Genomic DNA, 15,375 nt, shown 5'->3' with positions numbered 1-15,375 from the left:
GCACGGGTCCAATGCTGATATTATGTATGTATTAAACATACAATCTTCCTGTTATGTGTTACCATAGGGGTCACTTAAAAATTAAGAATTGATGGTGAAAACGGGCATGAGTTTCTTGTGCTCTGCTTCTCCTCAGTAGCTTATGTATTGACCAGATGAGTGGTAGAGTTAAATCAATATACAGGAACATGTAAAAGCATTTTTTAAACCAATAACAACTGAATTTTATAATTTTAAGACTATTTCAATTTCAAACCGTGAGACGACGTACTGATCAAGTATTTTCAGCTATCTAACTCTATCACTCATTATGTGATGTTGCCATGTTTAAAAAAACAGTTAACAAAACTGAATATCATCAACTTGTTAGTAAAGCCCCGAGACACGAAGCACTCGAATTCGGACAGTTCTCGTTGCGAATCCAATTGAAATTGAAATTGGACGGTTTTGAATGGGCAGACTGCATGCGGACGAATGGGAGTGGATGGTGCTCTATTAAATTGGTTATTTGCGTGAAAAATGTACTAGGGTTTTAGTTTTTTAGATATTTACCTACCTTTTTTTTTCATATTCACACATTGTTTGAAGTTTGGAGATGTTTTTATAACGTTCGCTTATTAAAAAACTACTCTACCTATTTTTGCTAATTGCGTGTGTTAAGAACTTCTATCAGTTTAAAATAGTATTTTTGTTTAAAAAAAACACAGCTTCTATACAATTGACATTCATTTTATACATTAGTCTTAAAACGATTTTCACAAGTAATTTAAAAGGTGTACTCATTCATATATAACTTAAAGTTTTGCGCTTTGTCATCTTTGTAGGCCTGCTACAATTAAATATTAAACCTTATTCTAAAATAAAACACCAAACACTATTCAAAACCATGGACTGTCATCATCACACATCACATTCAAGTTTAACAGACTCTCATTGATGCATGAACCTTCCTGACAAATGGGCTAACTGTAGCGCGATCGTGCGTCACAGATTTGCAATGTTATGCAATTTCGCCGTGATCGCTGGATTCCGTCCACGTGACGGATTGTGATGGATAGCGGAGATGTCCGTTACATCAATATGCAGATTTTTTGTGGAACCGTCAGTGGCTAGCGGTTAACTTGATGTATTTTTTTTTTAGTAAGTAATCTCGGTAACAAGGATAGAATGCTGAGCAAAACAGGCTCTACATTTCGACTTTATGTTATCAATGAAGTATGAAATTACAGCGTGGGGGAGTGTAGACCAACTTCTTCATTTGTCTCTGGGAAATAGGTCGTGGTCCTACAGTGGAAACTAAATACTGTAACAACAGTTTTTTCTCACCATTTATCTTTCGCTTTCATAACTGTATGTCACGTTACTAAAGTGAGTTTTGTTTTTTGTTTCAGATCCAAAATGTTGAAGTGGACTGTATACGGTAAGAAGAACCAAGACGTACGATCAGTCCACGAGCTGGACATCGAAGATCGAGAGCCGTACACCAACGAACCATACAACAACAATGTCAGGAGATCACTCGACGCACAATCAGTAAAGAAAAGCAAGAAACCCAGCAGATACCAAAGGCGATCTCTAGGATCTGCAGCCAGGAAGAACAACATCAAAACTGTAGATAAAGAAAACTTCAATTACATAGGGAATACTCCAAACTATTTCAAGGAAGGTTTCGTAAAAAAATCTGAAGGTCTAGCACTGAAAGATGTTAGCAACATCACTCCTTCTTCAGCAACACCCGTGAAGAATTATGAAAGGAGAAAATACTATATCAATGGTTCCAAAGAGGATATACCACCAGACCTGCCGCCCACTCCTCCAACGTACAGCAGACGAGTACGGGAAGCCAAGAAAAGGAAACTAGAAATGACTAGCGCCAATGAATGCTTTAGGAGAGACAGCTGCGCGTATAGGTCCGAAAGGCGAATCAAACATGTCGACAGAAGTTTACTTACATCGCCAAAATTAAGTCATAGCACCTCAGAACCTTCATTAAATGAACTTTCTGATAGGCTAAGCGTATCAAATGATAGTAGCAAAACTTCCTACCTAGCTGGTAAGAGATTGGGCAAACCTATAAGTACCACAAAAACAACAAGCGAAGGACTCGTTGAAATAGAGTATGATAAAGATTTAGTCATAAACTGTATAGAAAAACCAATTTCCTTAACCAAAGTGACAGAGAAAACTACCTTACCTATTTTTGGACATCACATATTTATGGACAATCCCTTATATTTCAATAAAAATGATGGTCTCAATATAAGGCCATTGAAAAGGACAAGGAAGAAATCAAACGAATTTGAGAGTTCTTTTAGATCACCTTCTGTAGATAAGAAAGATACTCATACCTTAGTAAGAGATGGCTGCTCGCCTGTCTCTATCACACCTTTGTCCGTAAAGTTAGCTGCACTGAGGTTTAGCACAATGAGCACGCATAGCAAATCTCAAAGAAAGCCTTTTACGGATGACGTGACAGAATTCTTTCCCAAAGTAGAGAATCCTTTTACTATTCCTCTTAAAGATGAAGAAACTTCAACTGAGATGGAAAATAAGTTTATTTTGGGTAAAGATTCTTTGACAAATGACACAGAATCGACAGTGTCAACGACTCAGATGGGAGATGTGACCCTCGAACGAATGATTGAAGATATAATCAAGAGTACTAAAATAGTCAAAACCAAACGAAGAATATTGAATAAAGAGTTCGATAACAAACCTACAGTTGAAGAAGAAATTCCTCCACTAGAAGCTGTAAAAGATCTATTTGTTAATCCACAAGCTGAAAACAAGGCCAATTTAATAAAAGAAGCAAGGTACGTTAATTTATCGAGAGAAAATTCAGTGTCACCGAAGTGTACTCCAACGAAAAGGATAAAACCTGTTCACAGGGTAAATGAGAAATTATTGAAAAATCTACCTATTGGATGTTTTATCTTAGACGATGGTGATGGTTATAACGAAAGGGAAGTAAGAACTCCTGATATTTTTATAGAACCCAAGTCAAGAGCGAGAACTGGAAACAGGAAATTAGTAAATAGGTCGCAATCAATGAACATCTCACAACACGAGAAGAGTAATCTCGGTCATGTTTCCTCAGAATCAAGTCCAGATTTATTTGCAGCAACAGAAAATAACAATAATGTAGCATTACGAAGACAAAGATGTATACGAAGGAAAAAATCTACTGTAAGCAACGAAAGTCATAGGAGACCAAGAGAAAACGAAACCAAATCGACTTCTTTCCTTACACTTGAAATGGGTATCCCAAGCCCTGCTTTAGAACTTCAAAATGTATCGTTATGTGAGCCTTTAAGTTCATCGTTTAACTATCTAGCTCCATGTGACCAGGAGTATGAACAGAATCAGTATCACAACAATACGTCTATAGTCTCAAACGTCTCTCATAGTAGCTTAATGCCTAACGAACCATTACCTCAAAACAAAAGGTCAAGAGAACTGTTTGGTCTCACATTAGAAAACGGTATACCAAGTCCGATCACTCCAATTGCTGGCTCAAAGAGAACAAGCAATGTTTTGAGTGAAGAAAGAGCTCACAAAAGCAGTAAACTTGATGAGGAACTTCTTTCAACTGACATTGTCACACCAGTCATCGAGCATAAGTCTTCTAGAAGATGCTTAACGTACTCTCCCGAAGAATGCAGCATTAACAGCAGTGAGGAGAAACGTAGAAGTGTAGCAAGCAATCGTCTGGAAAGAAGTACAGATAGATACCAAGCACCCAAAGGCACAATTGATTTGGAGATTGTGACGAGGAATGACGTCATTGACGTGCACGGTGAGTGGTGACTATCGAATCCTCCTTATTACTGTTTATCGTTATTATTATAATTTGCAAATGGATGCTGACTTTTCTTTTTCTTTTCAGTGATTCGCTGCCGCGATCTTCAGCGGTCTACAGGAAGAACGGATGACATTAATGCCTATGCAAAGGTTTGTGTTACTGAAAACTTTGACAATCATATCACCTTTCTTGTAACAAAATCTAAAAGTATACTGAATGTATTTTCCAGGTCGTGATCAGTGGAGTACCAGAGAACCAGCCTCTGCCCACACAAAGGTCGATATTCCAGAGGACATCAGTTCTATACGGCAAGAAAGAACCAGAGTTCCAGAGGCACCTGAAACTGCCCCTCCCACCTGTAATGTACGAGCACCAAATGCTCTACATCTCTGTCTGGCATAGAGATAAAAAGTACAGGTCAGTCCATTCAAAATTTGACTAAAACTTCTTTTCAGGCGCCTCTTTGAATATAAACCATTTTATTAAAGCTGGCGTGCAAGCTAAGAAATAGACCGTGGTAAAAATTCTGTTTTAGAAGATACTCACAAGGTCTACCGTATCGTGTTCAGTCTTGAATAAAGAACCACCTCATTAAAAATGGAAAAGGGCAACGTGGACGAAATTGGAACAATCCAAGAAACGCTGGTGAAAACGTAATGGCAGCATGTAGGCGATAAGAAATTAAAAGGCAAGCGAACAACAATATAATATTCAATGAATACTCTATGGCATCGGATAACGGCCGTGCGTTTATCACAGTAATAATAAATTCACTATATCAAAGTCGGCGTGTCCAATCGCAAATGCCCGTACGCGATTAGTGAACGTTGAATGATGAAGTCGGTCAAGAGAGTAGAATAAACGTCATTAACCGAGTAACGAGGTTCTAATACGCAATAAAGGAGATTACGAGGCTGCCGGAGGAGCCCAGGGAGCAGTGGCCACATATCATCGTTACGGGGACACTGACGCGTAGAGCGTTTTTCACTTTTCCTCTGGCATATTCCGCTCTCATACATAAGATATTGGGAGTGGAAGTGACGCGGGGCGCGAAGGAACATGCGCAAAGCCATCGATCCCCGCCGGGCGCAGTCCCGGGCAGTCGCGACTCGTCGGCAGAGGTGGCACGTACCAAAATCTCCATATTCAACTCATACAAAAGTACGCATTGAAATTTTTTAAGCCAAACAGTGGTGTGTGGTGTGAGTGCGATCTAGTGTTAACCCTCTATTGTGATAGAAGCTGCATTTTTATTAGGAGCGTCCAATCGGTAAGGGCAGTTGCCATCCAGTTGGATGAGGCCATGCACTGAGTTATTAATTTTAAAATACCATTTAATTTTTTCTCATTAATTAGCTTGAGTATTGACTTTTATTGAACACGAATGCTTACTGCACCTATCATAGTTCCAAAATTATTGCACTATAAAAACCGGCACATTATTAATGTAATTGATAGTGTCATTTTTTATGCTGGCTACGAATCAATTGAGTTCAGAGTTAACGGTAATAAATTACATATTAATGGTTAGATTGGCTGCAAATCGCCGGGGCAAGGTAATCATGCCAATAACACTGGCATCGAGTACGTAGTTGGGCAAACACTTCAATTGCTGTCGTCTAACATATCTATGTACTTGTTGACCTACTTTGCAATAACAAGTCGTATCTATAACAAGGAGCCGTGACGTATAAACACAATAGCTTCCTTTCAACTGCAAAAGATCCTACTAATTTCATGATTTTAGGATTCCTAAATATCCTCAATTTTCCTTCAAATCTGTAGCCTTCTCACCAAAGTTTCAGGTCTAGTATAGCTAGTATACATTTGCTGCTTCATCACCCCGTTTTCCTGATCCTCTTACATAATTCAAATGAATACCGAATCGTGTGTGAGTCGCTTATGAATGCTACACATTATCACCTAGTCCTTGGGACTTAGGAGACATATTGGAACCCCAGTTTTCCAGTCCGATATCAAGACATTTGAATTTTAAAGTACGAGCTCTGTTTACCATATCACGAGATTTGCCTCTCGTTGTTCAACTGCTTTTACTGGAGAATATCCAAGTTAATACTTTTGCAAATATAGAAAACATATTTGAAAACTATAGCCTCATTAACATAATACTAAGTACGAGGCTAATTTCTGCCTAAAATTATAGGCTGGGCTCTTGTGAATACCTAATTTCACTTTGGTTAATGATAGCTAACTACCTATACCTACATTTCTTTGTTTCTCTGTTTCTTAAGTGGCACTTTCCATTCGTGTGACCTTTGGAAATGGGAAAACATCACTTATCTATCACTCGATCTAAGTGAGATCTTTTATAAAACTTCTTTAGGTATTCTAGGACTATTATCACCTTAGTTATAATAGAATCTATCAAATTACATGACTTTTTCAGGAGCTGAAATTAAGTCTAATAAGATAATAATTGTTTACAATATAAATAACAGTCATTAATCTAACATTCCAAACAAACTGATAGAGACTGAGTTCAACTAAAATACTGTAGATCATACGCCTAAATTGCTAGAGGTAGATTTTTACCTACTCCAATTTCTTTGTAGCTTTCGTTTTCCCACGGGGCACTGCCATCCGCTGGGCACTTTACGTGAATATACATATTAAGCTCATCCATGTGGTAGAGAAAATAAAGCTTTTAGGCCCAAATTCAACAAACAATAACTTGTTCTGTAAGTAAAAACTACCTAATTTGAAAGTAAGTTTCAAATAGGTATATAAAACAATCATTAATGCATAATAAAGGGTTTCAATACATTAAATATCCTACACGCATACTATCTAATAATAAAAAGTGCATTTGCATTGTAAACATGCTAGCTGCTTCCATAATATCACTCAATATTATTACGAGTATTATTAAATAAATAAATAAATAAAAAAGCCTTTTATTTCTTACTATACACAAAATTAACAATAAAACTAATAAACATGCTAATAAAACTAATAAACATGCTAATAATTAACATACTAATATTTAGAAGTTACTTTATTATTGAGCAAAAAAAGAAGTAAGAACCCCCCGTTAGTTGGAGGTGAAGGCCTCCTCTAGAGAATGCCAAGTGTCCCTGTCGCCTGCCACGTTCATCCATTGCTCGCCAGCCACTTGCACTATGTCGTTAGCCCATCGCGTAGTTGGTCTTCCTCTCTTTCTTGTACCCGATGGACCCAGCCAAGAAGTTAATCGCTTAGTGCAACGATTATCTGTCAGACGAGCTATGTGGCCGGCCCAGCGCCACTTCAGTTTCTTGCTATAACATAGCGCATCTGTGACTTTTGTCTTTTTCCTAATATCTTGGTGTGGTATTTTTTGGATTTTTTTAACTTTTAATAAGCTATTACTACGAGTATTAGTAATGATAGTTTTTCCAAACAATCATTAATTATGAAGATTAAACTCATTAAAGTTTATATTGCAACCAAATAAAATGAAATCCATTGCAGCAATTGTACTAAAAACCCAATGAATAAATTTTTGGAATAGTCTGTCGCATTGTGTTTTATCAAATAAGTTTCTGGCATCAGTCCAACTTATCTTAGTAAATACTACGGACAATGACTGGCATTTCAAAGAATACAATAGAACCCGTTATTTAGATAGCATGTGTATTTTGTCCATCAAATCATCATTAGCTTTACCAACGGGCTCATGCAAGGCTCTACTTTCAGACCCGGTCTATTTCTATATCTATTATGTACTATGTAATATTAAAAAGCTTAAGACTTTGTTTGTTTTAACGCGCTAATCTTAGGAACTACTGGTCCGATTTGAAGTTACATTTTTATGTTGGATAGCTCATTTATCTACAAAGGCTTTATAATAACATCTCCCTACAGCCAATAGGGGCGGAGCATTAAAGAAAAATGTTACAAAAACGGGAAATATTTAAACTATTTTCAGACGTACGAAAGACGCGGGCAAAGCTAGTAATTCAATAAATAACCACATCGAATTACTTCGATCAATGAAAGTATGTCCATTATGGTGTAGTCACTTTTGAATAGCCCCATAATGCAACGCACCAATTTCAATTCCATTGATGGAATGAAGTGCTGAAAATTGGCTTTTGGAATTTAATTTGTCTGGTGTTGGAAAGTGGCACGCTTTTGTTGGTATTTCTTTTTTATTCCAGCTTTAGGTAGAAATATTTTCATTGCGATAGTTTAGACCTAAGTAACTATAGCCAAAGTTTTTTTTAGATTATAGGCATACCTAAACTATAAGACGGTAACCAAACCAAACCTGTAAGGTTAGGTAGGTCTTCATATTTTGCACATACTGTTAGTCCCAATGGACTAGATCCTAGATCAATTATCTAGGGTTGCTTTTCAATTATGAAAGAGTCTTTGTATAAACTAGCATATGCCCACGGCTTCACCCGCATGCAATTTAATTTGTCACAGGTCATTATAAATTAAGGCCTATTGTTATGCTGATGTATCGACAAATATAAAATATTGTAAAGTTTCATCCGTTCAGTTTTGCGAGAAAGAGTAACAAACATGTTAACATCCACACAAACTTTCGAATTTACAATATTAGTAGGATATAGGGTTAATCGCAATACTCAGTCTAATATGTTATTATATTGAGCTAATATTGCTTCAAAATCGTGATTCATAATATCGACCACATAAACAATACAGAGGTCGTTCAAAACCACTTTTACTGGTACTAGTTACCAAAAATAGGCTTCGTTGGTCTTACCCAATGATGATAATTTTGGACAGATAGGTATTTGTAATATAGAGTTCCCGTGAGAAGCGTACCATGTGGCGTAGTCCTTGAATAACTTGGCTAGTGATAATGGAAAAACAATGATATTAGTAGGTTGTTTAAAGTTGCAAATAGAAAAATGTAAGCCGAATAGACACAAGCAAGAATAATGACGTCAATATTAAAAAAAAATCAGTTTAGACCACAAGTGGCACTTATGAACGTCAAAATATAGTAAATACTAAAAAAGAAAAGGTAGCCCCTATGGGGCACTTAACATGTCTCCTTATCTATTGGGCCCTACCAGCGCTTCGAGACAAACATATGGCAAGTGCTGAGAAGATTATTACTCTTCGGTACACGTATTCAAAAACATTAAGAGGTCTCACAGTGCGCGTGGACGCACAGGGTCCCAAGGACCTATTCATAGACAATACTTGAGTGAGTGCGAACCAATTACAAAGCTCTAATCAACGCTGTGCGTTCGACTTCGCATCGTTTGTAAATAAAAGTGTAAATCTCACTACATACTAATTGCCTTTTCGTACCAACCGCCATTCCTTCATTCCGTTTCTGATAGTCTGGTAACTTAAGTTAACTAATTTAATCCTGCAATCTATACTAATTATAAATGCGAAAGTAACTTTGTCTGTCTGTCTCTCTTTCACGCCTTAACCACTGAACCGATTTTGATGTTTGGCATAGAGATAGTTTGAGTCCCGGGAAAGGACATAGGATAGTTTTTATCCCGGTTTTTGAAACAGGGACGCGCGCGATAAAGTTTTTCTGTGACAGACAAAATTCCAGGCGGGCGAAGCCGCGGACGGAAAGCTAGTGTCCCAATATATACGGAGAACAAACATTCAGCCTTTTTCACGAACTGCGTTCCATATAAAAATGTAACTTAAAACCACCAGATTTCGTAGGTCTCTATTGGTACTCGTACAAAGTTTTTAGATTGTATCATCACAAAATCACAGATTCAAGACAGCAAGCTGGACAGCTTAATAAGTATTAATGTAATAACTACAATTTCATAAGATTAATGAGATTATTATTTCCGTCTCTCTTGTGATGTCGATAAACAATCATTATTAATAAACATTCCATCACAATGACCTTGTCAACAACCATTACCTACACCAATACATCTCAATAATTATGTATCAAGATTGATTGCAATCACGAACGAATTAACTATACTTGATTAATTACGATGAAATATCTTTTATAATCCATCGAGACTAGTGTTTAAATCAATTGAACAATTTGACTTTACATTTTTTTGATAGAGCATTTTACAAAATATCGCTGATTATAACACCCGTATTCACAAACATTACTATGAGGTCTCACAGTGCGCATGAACGCACAGGGTGACACGCGAACGAATCACAGAGCTCTATTTAACGCTGTGCGTTCGATTTGCTGCTTCACTTAAGCAAGTATCGTTTGTGATTACGGGCGTAAGTAATGAGGTGGAACAAACAATTTCAGCAATTCTTTTGGGATATTACAGGTAAATCAACGTAATTGGAATGGTTAATCCGTCGGACCGATTACTTGCTTAAGTGAAGCAACCAATCGAACGCACAGCGTTGAATAGAACTCTGTGATTAATTCGTGTGTCACCCTGTGCGTCCACGCGCTCTGTGAGACCTGTTTAATGTTTGTGAGTACGGGCGTTAACAATTTTGTTGCGAAATCGACCTCTGAGAACCAATAGACGCCATAGCTTGATGTGCCGTTTTCCAAAGATAATGCTATACATACAGTTTAGTAACATAATAGCAAAAACAACTCATTTAATAATTAAAGTAATAAAGCGCTCGTGTAATCAATTGTCCACGACGCGACGGCCATCGATCAATGTTTGACATCAGTAGCCGTCGTAAATTGCTACGAACCGTGCCTCGTTTGCACCATAAAAACACTTGATGCCTATGGCGGGTCCAATGACAGTTTAACTTTCCCCCGGGACAAACTTGACCTTCGCTGGTTGGGTTTTTATTGGCGGTCAAGCTGTAGATCCTGCCTACACTAAAGTTGCAGCGATGGTAACGAGAGGTGGGAAAAGTCCCGTATGCCTATGGCAAACAAGGTCGGCACAAAATTCAAAACCCGGCCAAGTGTACTAATACGAACTCACGATTGTAGAGTTTTGCATCAGACCTAACTTCTAGTCTGGTATCCTTTATTTCATACTTTTATAAACGTTTCTAATAAGTCATTTGTTGTTCTAACTCCTCAGTACTCGAAGTGGCCACATACACTATGTGGGACATTTACTGGCGAAATTTTCAACACTAAGGCTGAGTTGCTCCACCTAACTGTAACCGTAACTATAACAATAACCGGTGTTTTTTGTATGGAATTTTGACAGATTTTTGACGTTTGTTAAAGTTAAAGTGACATGATGCAACCGAGCCTAAAACTGTTTCTTGAGATAAAGAACAGTCTGCTCATTGACAAAAGACATTTCGATCCTATTCCAATAGAGTTTCCTTGGAGATAGAGACTAAGAAAAAGTTCCTTATACCTAGAATGTTTTATTTTCTCCTTTCCACTCAACTCGACCGTCCAAACGCGCGGTCCTCGACATTCGCAAACACTCGCCCAAGTCAATACTTCTCCAAACAGTCGTTCACCATTTCGTTAAACAATCTTTGGGTACGGTTATCTACCGGTAAAATGGTAAAGTGTAAAGGTAATTAGGCAGTGCTATTAAAAATTACTATAAAAATAATATTGGTTTTAGTAATGTGCTAAAATATACCTACAACTTAATAATACAGAGATCATTGTAGAACACAAAATGATTTATACACGAGGAACCCACAACAACCCCTGTTGATAGGAGAGACCAAGGAGAGTTGTAACAGAGAAAGTTGTGACATTGACGATTTTTTGGAACTTATTAACTACTAGCGAGCTCGTAACAGTGCGCATTTTTTAATTTAAATCTCGTTAATACGTTTCCGAAAATCGATATAATGTCACAACTCACCACTGTTACAACTGAACTCCTCGGTCTCCCCTACGTCATACCCATTTCTAATCATTGTCATTATCATCATCATTTAATATCCACTGCAGGAGCACAACCCCTTCTAATTTACCAGAGGCAAATAGAGGATTTGTCCTACACTCCCCACGCTGCCTCTGGCCAGATAGGGTGAGGTAATACACCGCAAAGAAAAAGAGTTGGTCAAAAAACTTCCATGTATGTATATCATCAGAAAACCTGACCTAGCTTTATGAAATAAAAACTACTGGAAAAACTACACTTTTTTTAATTATTTTACATTTATTATAAACAAAAAGCTTGAATTAATTTAGTATTTTTATTTCATAGAGCTAGGTCAGGTACCTACTTCTGAAGATATTGAAGATTTTCTAACCGACCCTTTTTCTGTGCGGTCCAGAGTATGTCCAATATTTTATAAGTTGGGCTAACACTGTATTACAAAATTGTATCTCATCGGATCATAGTGTAAATAAACTGTCAAAAGACATTGGAAAAATAAAAGGTATCCAACCTCAAAATAATTACCAAAATCCCATTATCTAACAGTACACTCTCGGAGCCGTTAGGTTTTTATTTGCCCTCGTCTAAGCTTACTGACCGCCATAAAGTGAGCTTATGGCAACATTCGAATTAGATAAACATTTGTAGTTTACGCCCATCTCGTAGGGATATGGAATTTTGATGGGGGTACTTAGATGTTTACACCTTTTGCTCCTGTACCACCGAATTGTCTTTTACGACGAACTTTTATAACAAGATTGAAATTACAAGGCAGTGGTCGTTGTAAGTTTGACCTATAGTCTCTTTTCACTCCATTGCTTTTTCTTCAGCTTTGCGAACTGTGGGACTATGATCCTAGTGTCAGACTTTATAACTTTATATGGTTTAGATAGAAAACTGACAACTCTTCTATTTTGGCTAGGATGTTACAGATTTGATTCAGTCTGATTGTCAGAAAAGAAATAGTGCTGTGACATGGAGGGCACGTTTATCGGTGGGAACAAGTTTGCGCAATCAGAAGCACCAGTAGCTCATAAAAATGGTTGTAGAACAAAAAAGTAAATAACAATATCATTGACTTCAAAACAATGAGTTTCTGAAGTCACATGAAGCCCCCGATCCAAACTTAGCCAATGAAATTGTCATTCCCATGTTCTGAATAAACAATCCCTCGGCCATTCCAACTCTTTACCGCTCAAGTTTTAACTAATGTTGATACTCGACCCCGTGTTTGCATCCACAATCGGGGAGGTGGGGAATGGGGAAATGGGGAGAATGGGAGTCGGGAAATGTTTAGCCACATTTCCTCGGGCTCGCATCGTTTTCCCTTTTAAATTATTTTTATGGGTTCTGTTTGTCGGCCATAAAGGCCTTTCGTGACTGTGCCCTGTGCATAATATTTACTGTTCCAATGCGCGGTATGGTTTCCCTCATTACTTTCTTGTTGGATACCTTGATTGTATGGACGATTGCAATATAAAATGATTTATAGTCGTAGAAAATATTGAATTGCCGGTTACAAAACAATATGTAGACCGTAAGTGGCAGTGGGGACTATTACGGTGTTAAACTGTGTCATTAGTAAACTTGCTGATTACACGTATTTGTACGTTCTTGGACATACGAGACGTGCATTTTTCACGTTTAAATATTAATCCAAAAAGTCTATTTCACGTGATGTTAATTTTATCGAAGGCAGGATATTGTGGCAGATAGAGAAACAGTTTATTTTTTAATTTCAGCCGTCACAAAATTACCTTGAACTTATTATAGAAAATAAACAATTAATTATTAATTTTTACTCACCAACCCGAACATTTGCTCGCGCGCGTTCGCAGACATTCGCCGATCACGTAGGTACCTGAAATTAAGCAAACAAAGTTTAAGGCTTTTCCTTCGTTCACATGCCCAAATGCCCATATAAACCTCTAGTGATGCGTTTCATAGACAGTGAGTTCCATAGAACTACTTTCACACCCGTATTGACAAACGATGCGTGCTTAGGTGAAGCAGAAAATCGAACGCACAGCGTTGAATAGAGCCCTGTGATTGGTTCGTGTGTGACCCTGTGCGTCCACGCGCACTGTGAGACCTCACAGTAATGTTTGTGAATACGGGCGTCAATTACCTTTAGTCACTAGCAATAAGCGTGCATGCATAATTCATGGCTACCCCGAGCGAGTAAACACAATATCGATTGAATCGATACAGTCTGTTTATGTTTATTCAGTGTTACTTTCACTGAAGGACTTTGTTAAGGGCGTAACAGATAAGAATAAGCTTTTAAGCTCAAGGGCTTTCTTGTAACAAAAGTTGTTTTCATTGGCAGCCGCGATACAGGCAAAGAAATAAAGCTGTATTTATTTATTTACATATTTTAGTGTGAAAGCGCATTTTTAAGCCTTTTATTTCCAGAAATAAATGAAATAAAATAACTTTAGCTGAAATCTTATAGATGTAGTGTATAAGTATTTATTTATACTTATTTATTTAACATAAATACGTTTTAAAAACGCAGGTTTGTAAGCTCTATTTAGTTATAGTTATTACTACGAGTAAAAATCGGCTCGAAAAATTTTAAAAATACCTATAATTATGAAGTACTTCATTAAGTACGTACTCTTGTGACTGTACTAAAAACGGATCTCAAAACCATTTTATCATACTAAATCAACCAAATCTACGCCACAATGTTGAAATTTAAAATCATTTAACATAACACGAGATTGTTTTATAATTAAAATCGTTAGCGTCTAGGGCGGGCGGCGCCCTTCCAAAGGTTACCATTGACTCTGACACCGTTAATGTGAACAATCTATGGTTACCGTAATAACGATGTTGGCATTAACGTTGTTGTTCGCAACGATAACGGTGGCTTTGGATTAATTTGGGAAAGTTCAAAGGTTTGAAGCGTGTTGTTCATATCGCAAGCTTGTTTTTTTTTTATGTATTTGAATTTTTATCGTTATTTATAGTATACAAATATTTCTATATTTTTTGTAACAGTTGAAAAGGCGAGACTACGCAGAACTAGGAACTACTTTCGACTGAGTTTATGCTTTAAGTACTTATAAATACTTATATCAAATAGAATTAGTAATTTTGTATTTACATCCATATTAGCTGACGACTTCGTTCGCATGATATTCAAAAAGATATAATCTTCATAAATTATAGCCTAAAAGCCTATAATTACTGGATAATTCGTTGGTATTACATGAATGACATACAAACGTTATCATTTTAACGTTTCTATAATATGAGCAGTACTTACAACTCATTATAAGTACATCTGAGAAATTAATGTTCGCAACGACTAATAAAGTTCTAAATCTAAGTAGATCTTTCTTGTTAGCAATCTAGCCTTTATGACACGCAATCTAACTTATTATTTATTATGAACTTGATAAGGTTATTTAAAATTACAAATTACTACTCTGGTAATTTCTTGCAAGAACTTAAGGATTTTCTTTTAAAATAATCATAATTCACGCTTTAGTCAACATTATCTGATTCATAAAATCTGATTTTGTGACTTAAGTAAAATCCCCACTGTAGGAGAAAAAATAGGTTAAAGTAGACAAAAATATTATGTACCTATGTTTTTTTAGGGAATAGTAAATCGTCACCAGTCACCTCCTAAATGGGCATTAGTCACTGAAACCCTGAAACGGATAATCAAAATGAATTGTTAAATTTCTATCGTTAGAAATATCGCTATTATGATGTAAAAGAGCCTTCTCTATGCATCTATTCTTAAATTCTTCCTATTAAGTTGAGAATTTATGAAATTCCATTCAA

At 36.8% G+C, this 15,375-nt stretch overlaps 1 protein-coding gene across 1 annotated transcript in view; it reads left to right on the top strand.

The window, feature by feature from the left end:
• LOC135078129 (uncharacterized) overlaps positions 1 to 15,375 on the top strand; it is a 49,255-nt gene that overhangs the window by 17,233 nt on the left and 16,647 nt on the right. Inside the window, exons 2-4 of the mRNA XM_063972718.1 lie at positions 1,392 to 3,796; positions 3,887 to 3,951; positions 4,032 to 4,219. Of these exons, the coding sequence (XP_063828788.1) occupies positions 1,399 to 3,796; positions 3,887 to 3,951; positions 4,032 to 4,219 (2,651 nt within the window). The 5' untranslated portion in view covers positions 1,392 to 1,398. The remainder of the gene's footprint in view (positions 1 to 1,391; positions 3,797 to 3,886; positions 3,952 to 4,031; positions 4,220 to 15,375) is intronic.

The sequence above is a fragment of the Ostrinia nubilalis genome, chromosome 2, assembly GCF_963855985.1.
Source record: "Ostrinia nubilalis chromosome 2, ilOstNubi1.1, whole genome shotgun sequence".
Lineage (NCBI taxonomy): Eukaryota > Metazoa > Arthropoda > Insecta > Lepidoptera > Crambidae > Ostrinia > Ostrinia nubilalis.
The sequence above is the reverse complement of the archived record's forward strand: the minus strand, read 5'-3'. Positions and strand labels throughout refer to the sequence as shown.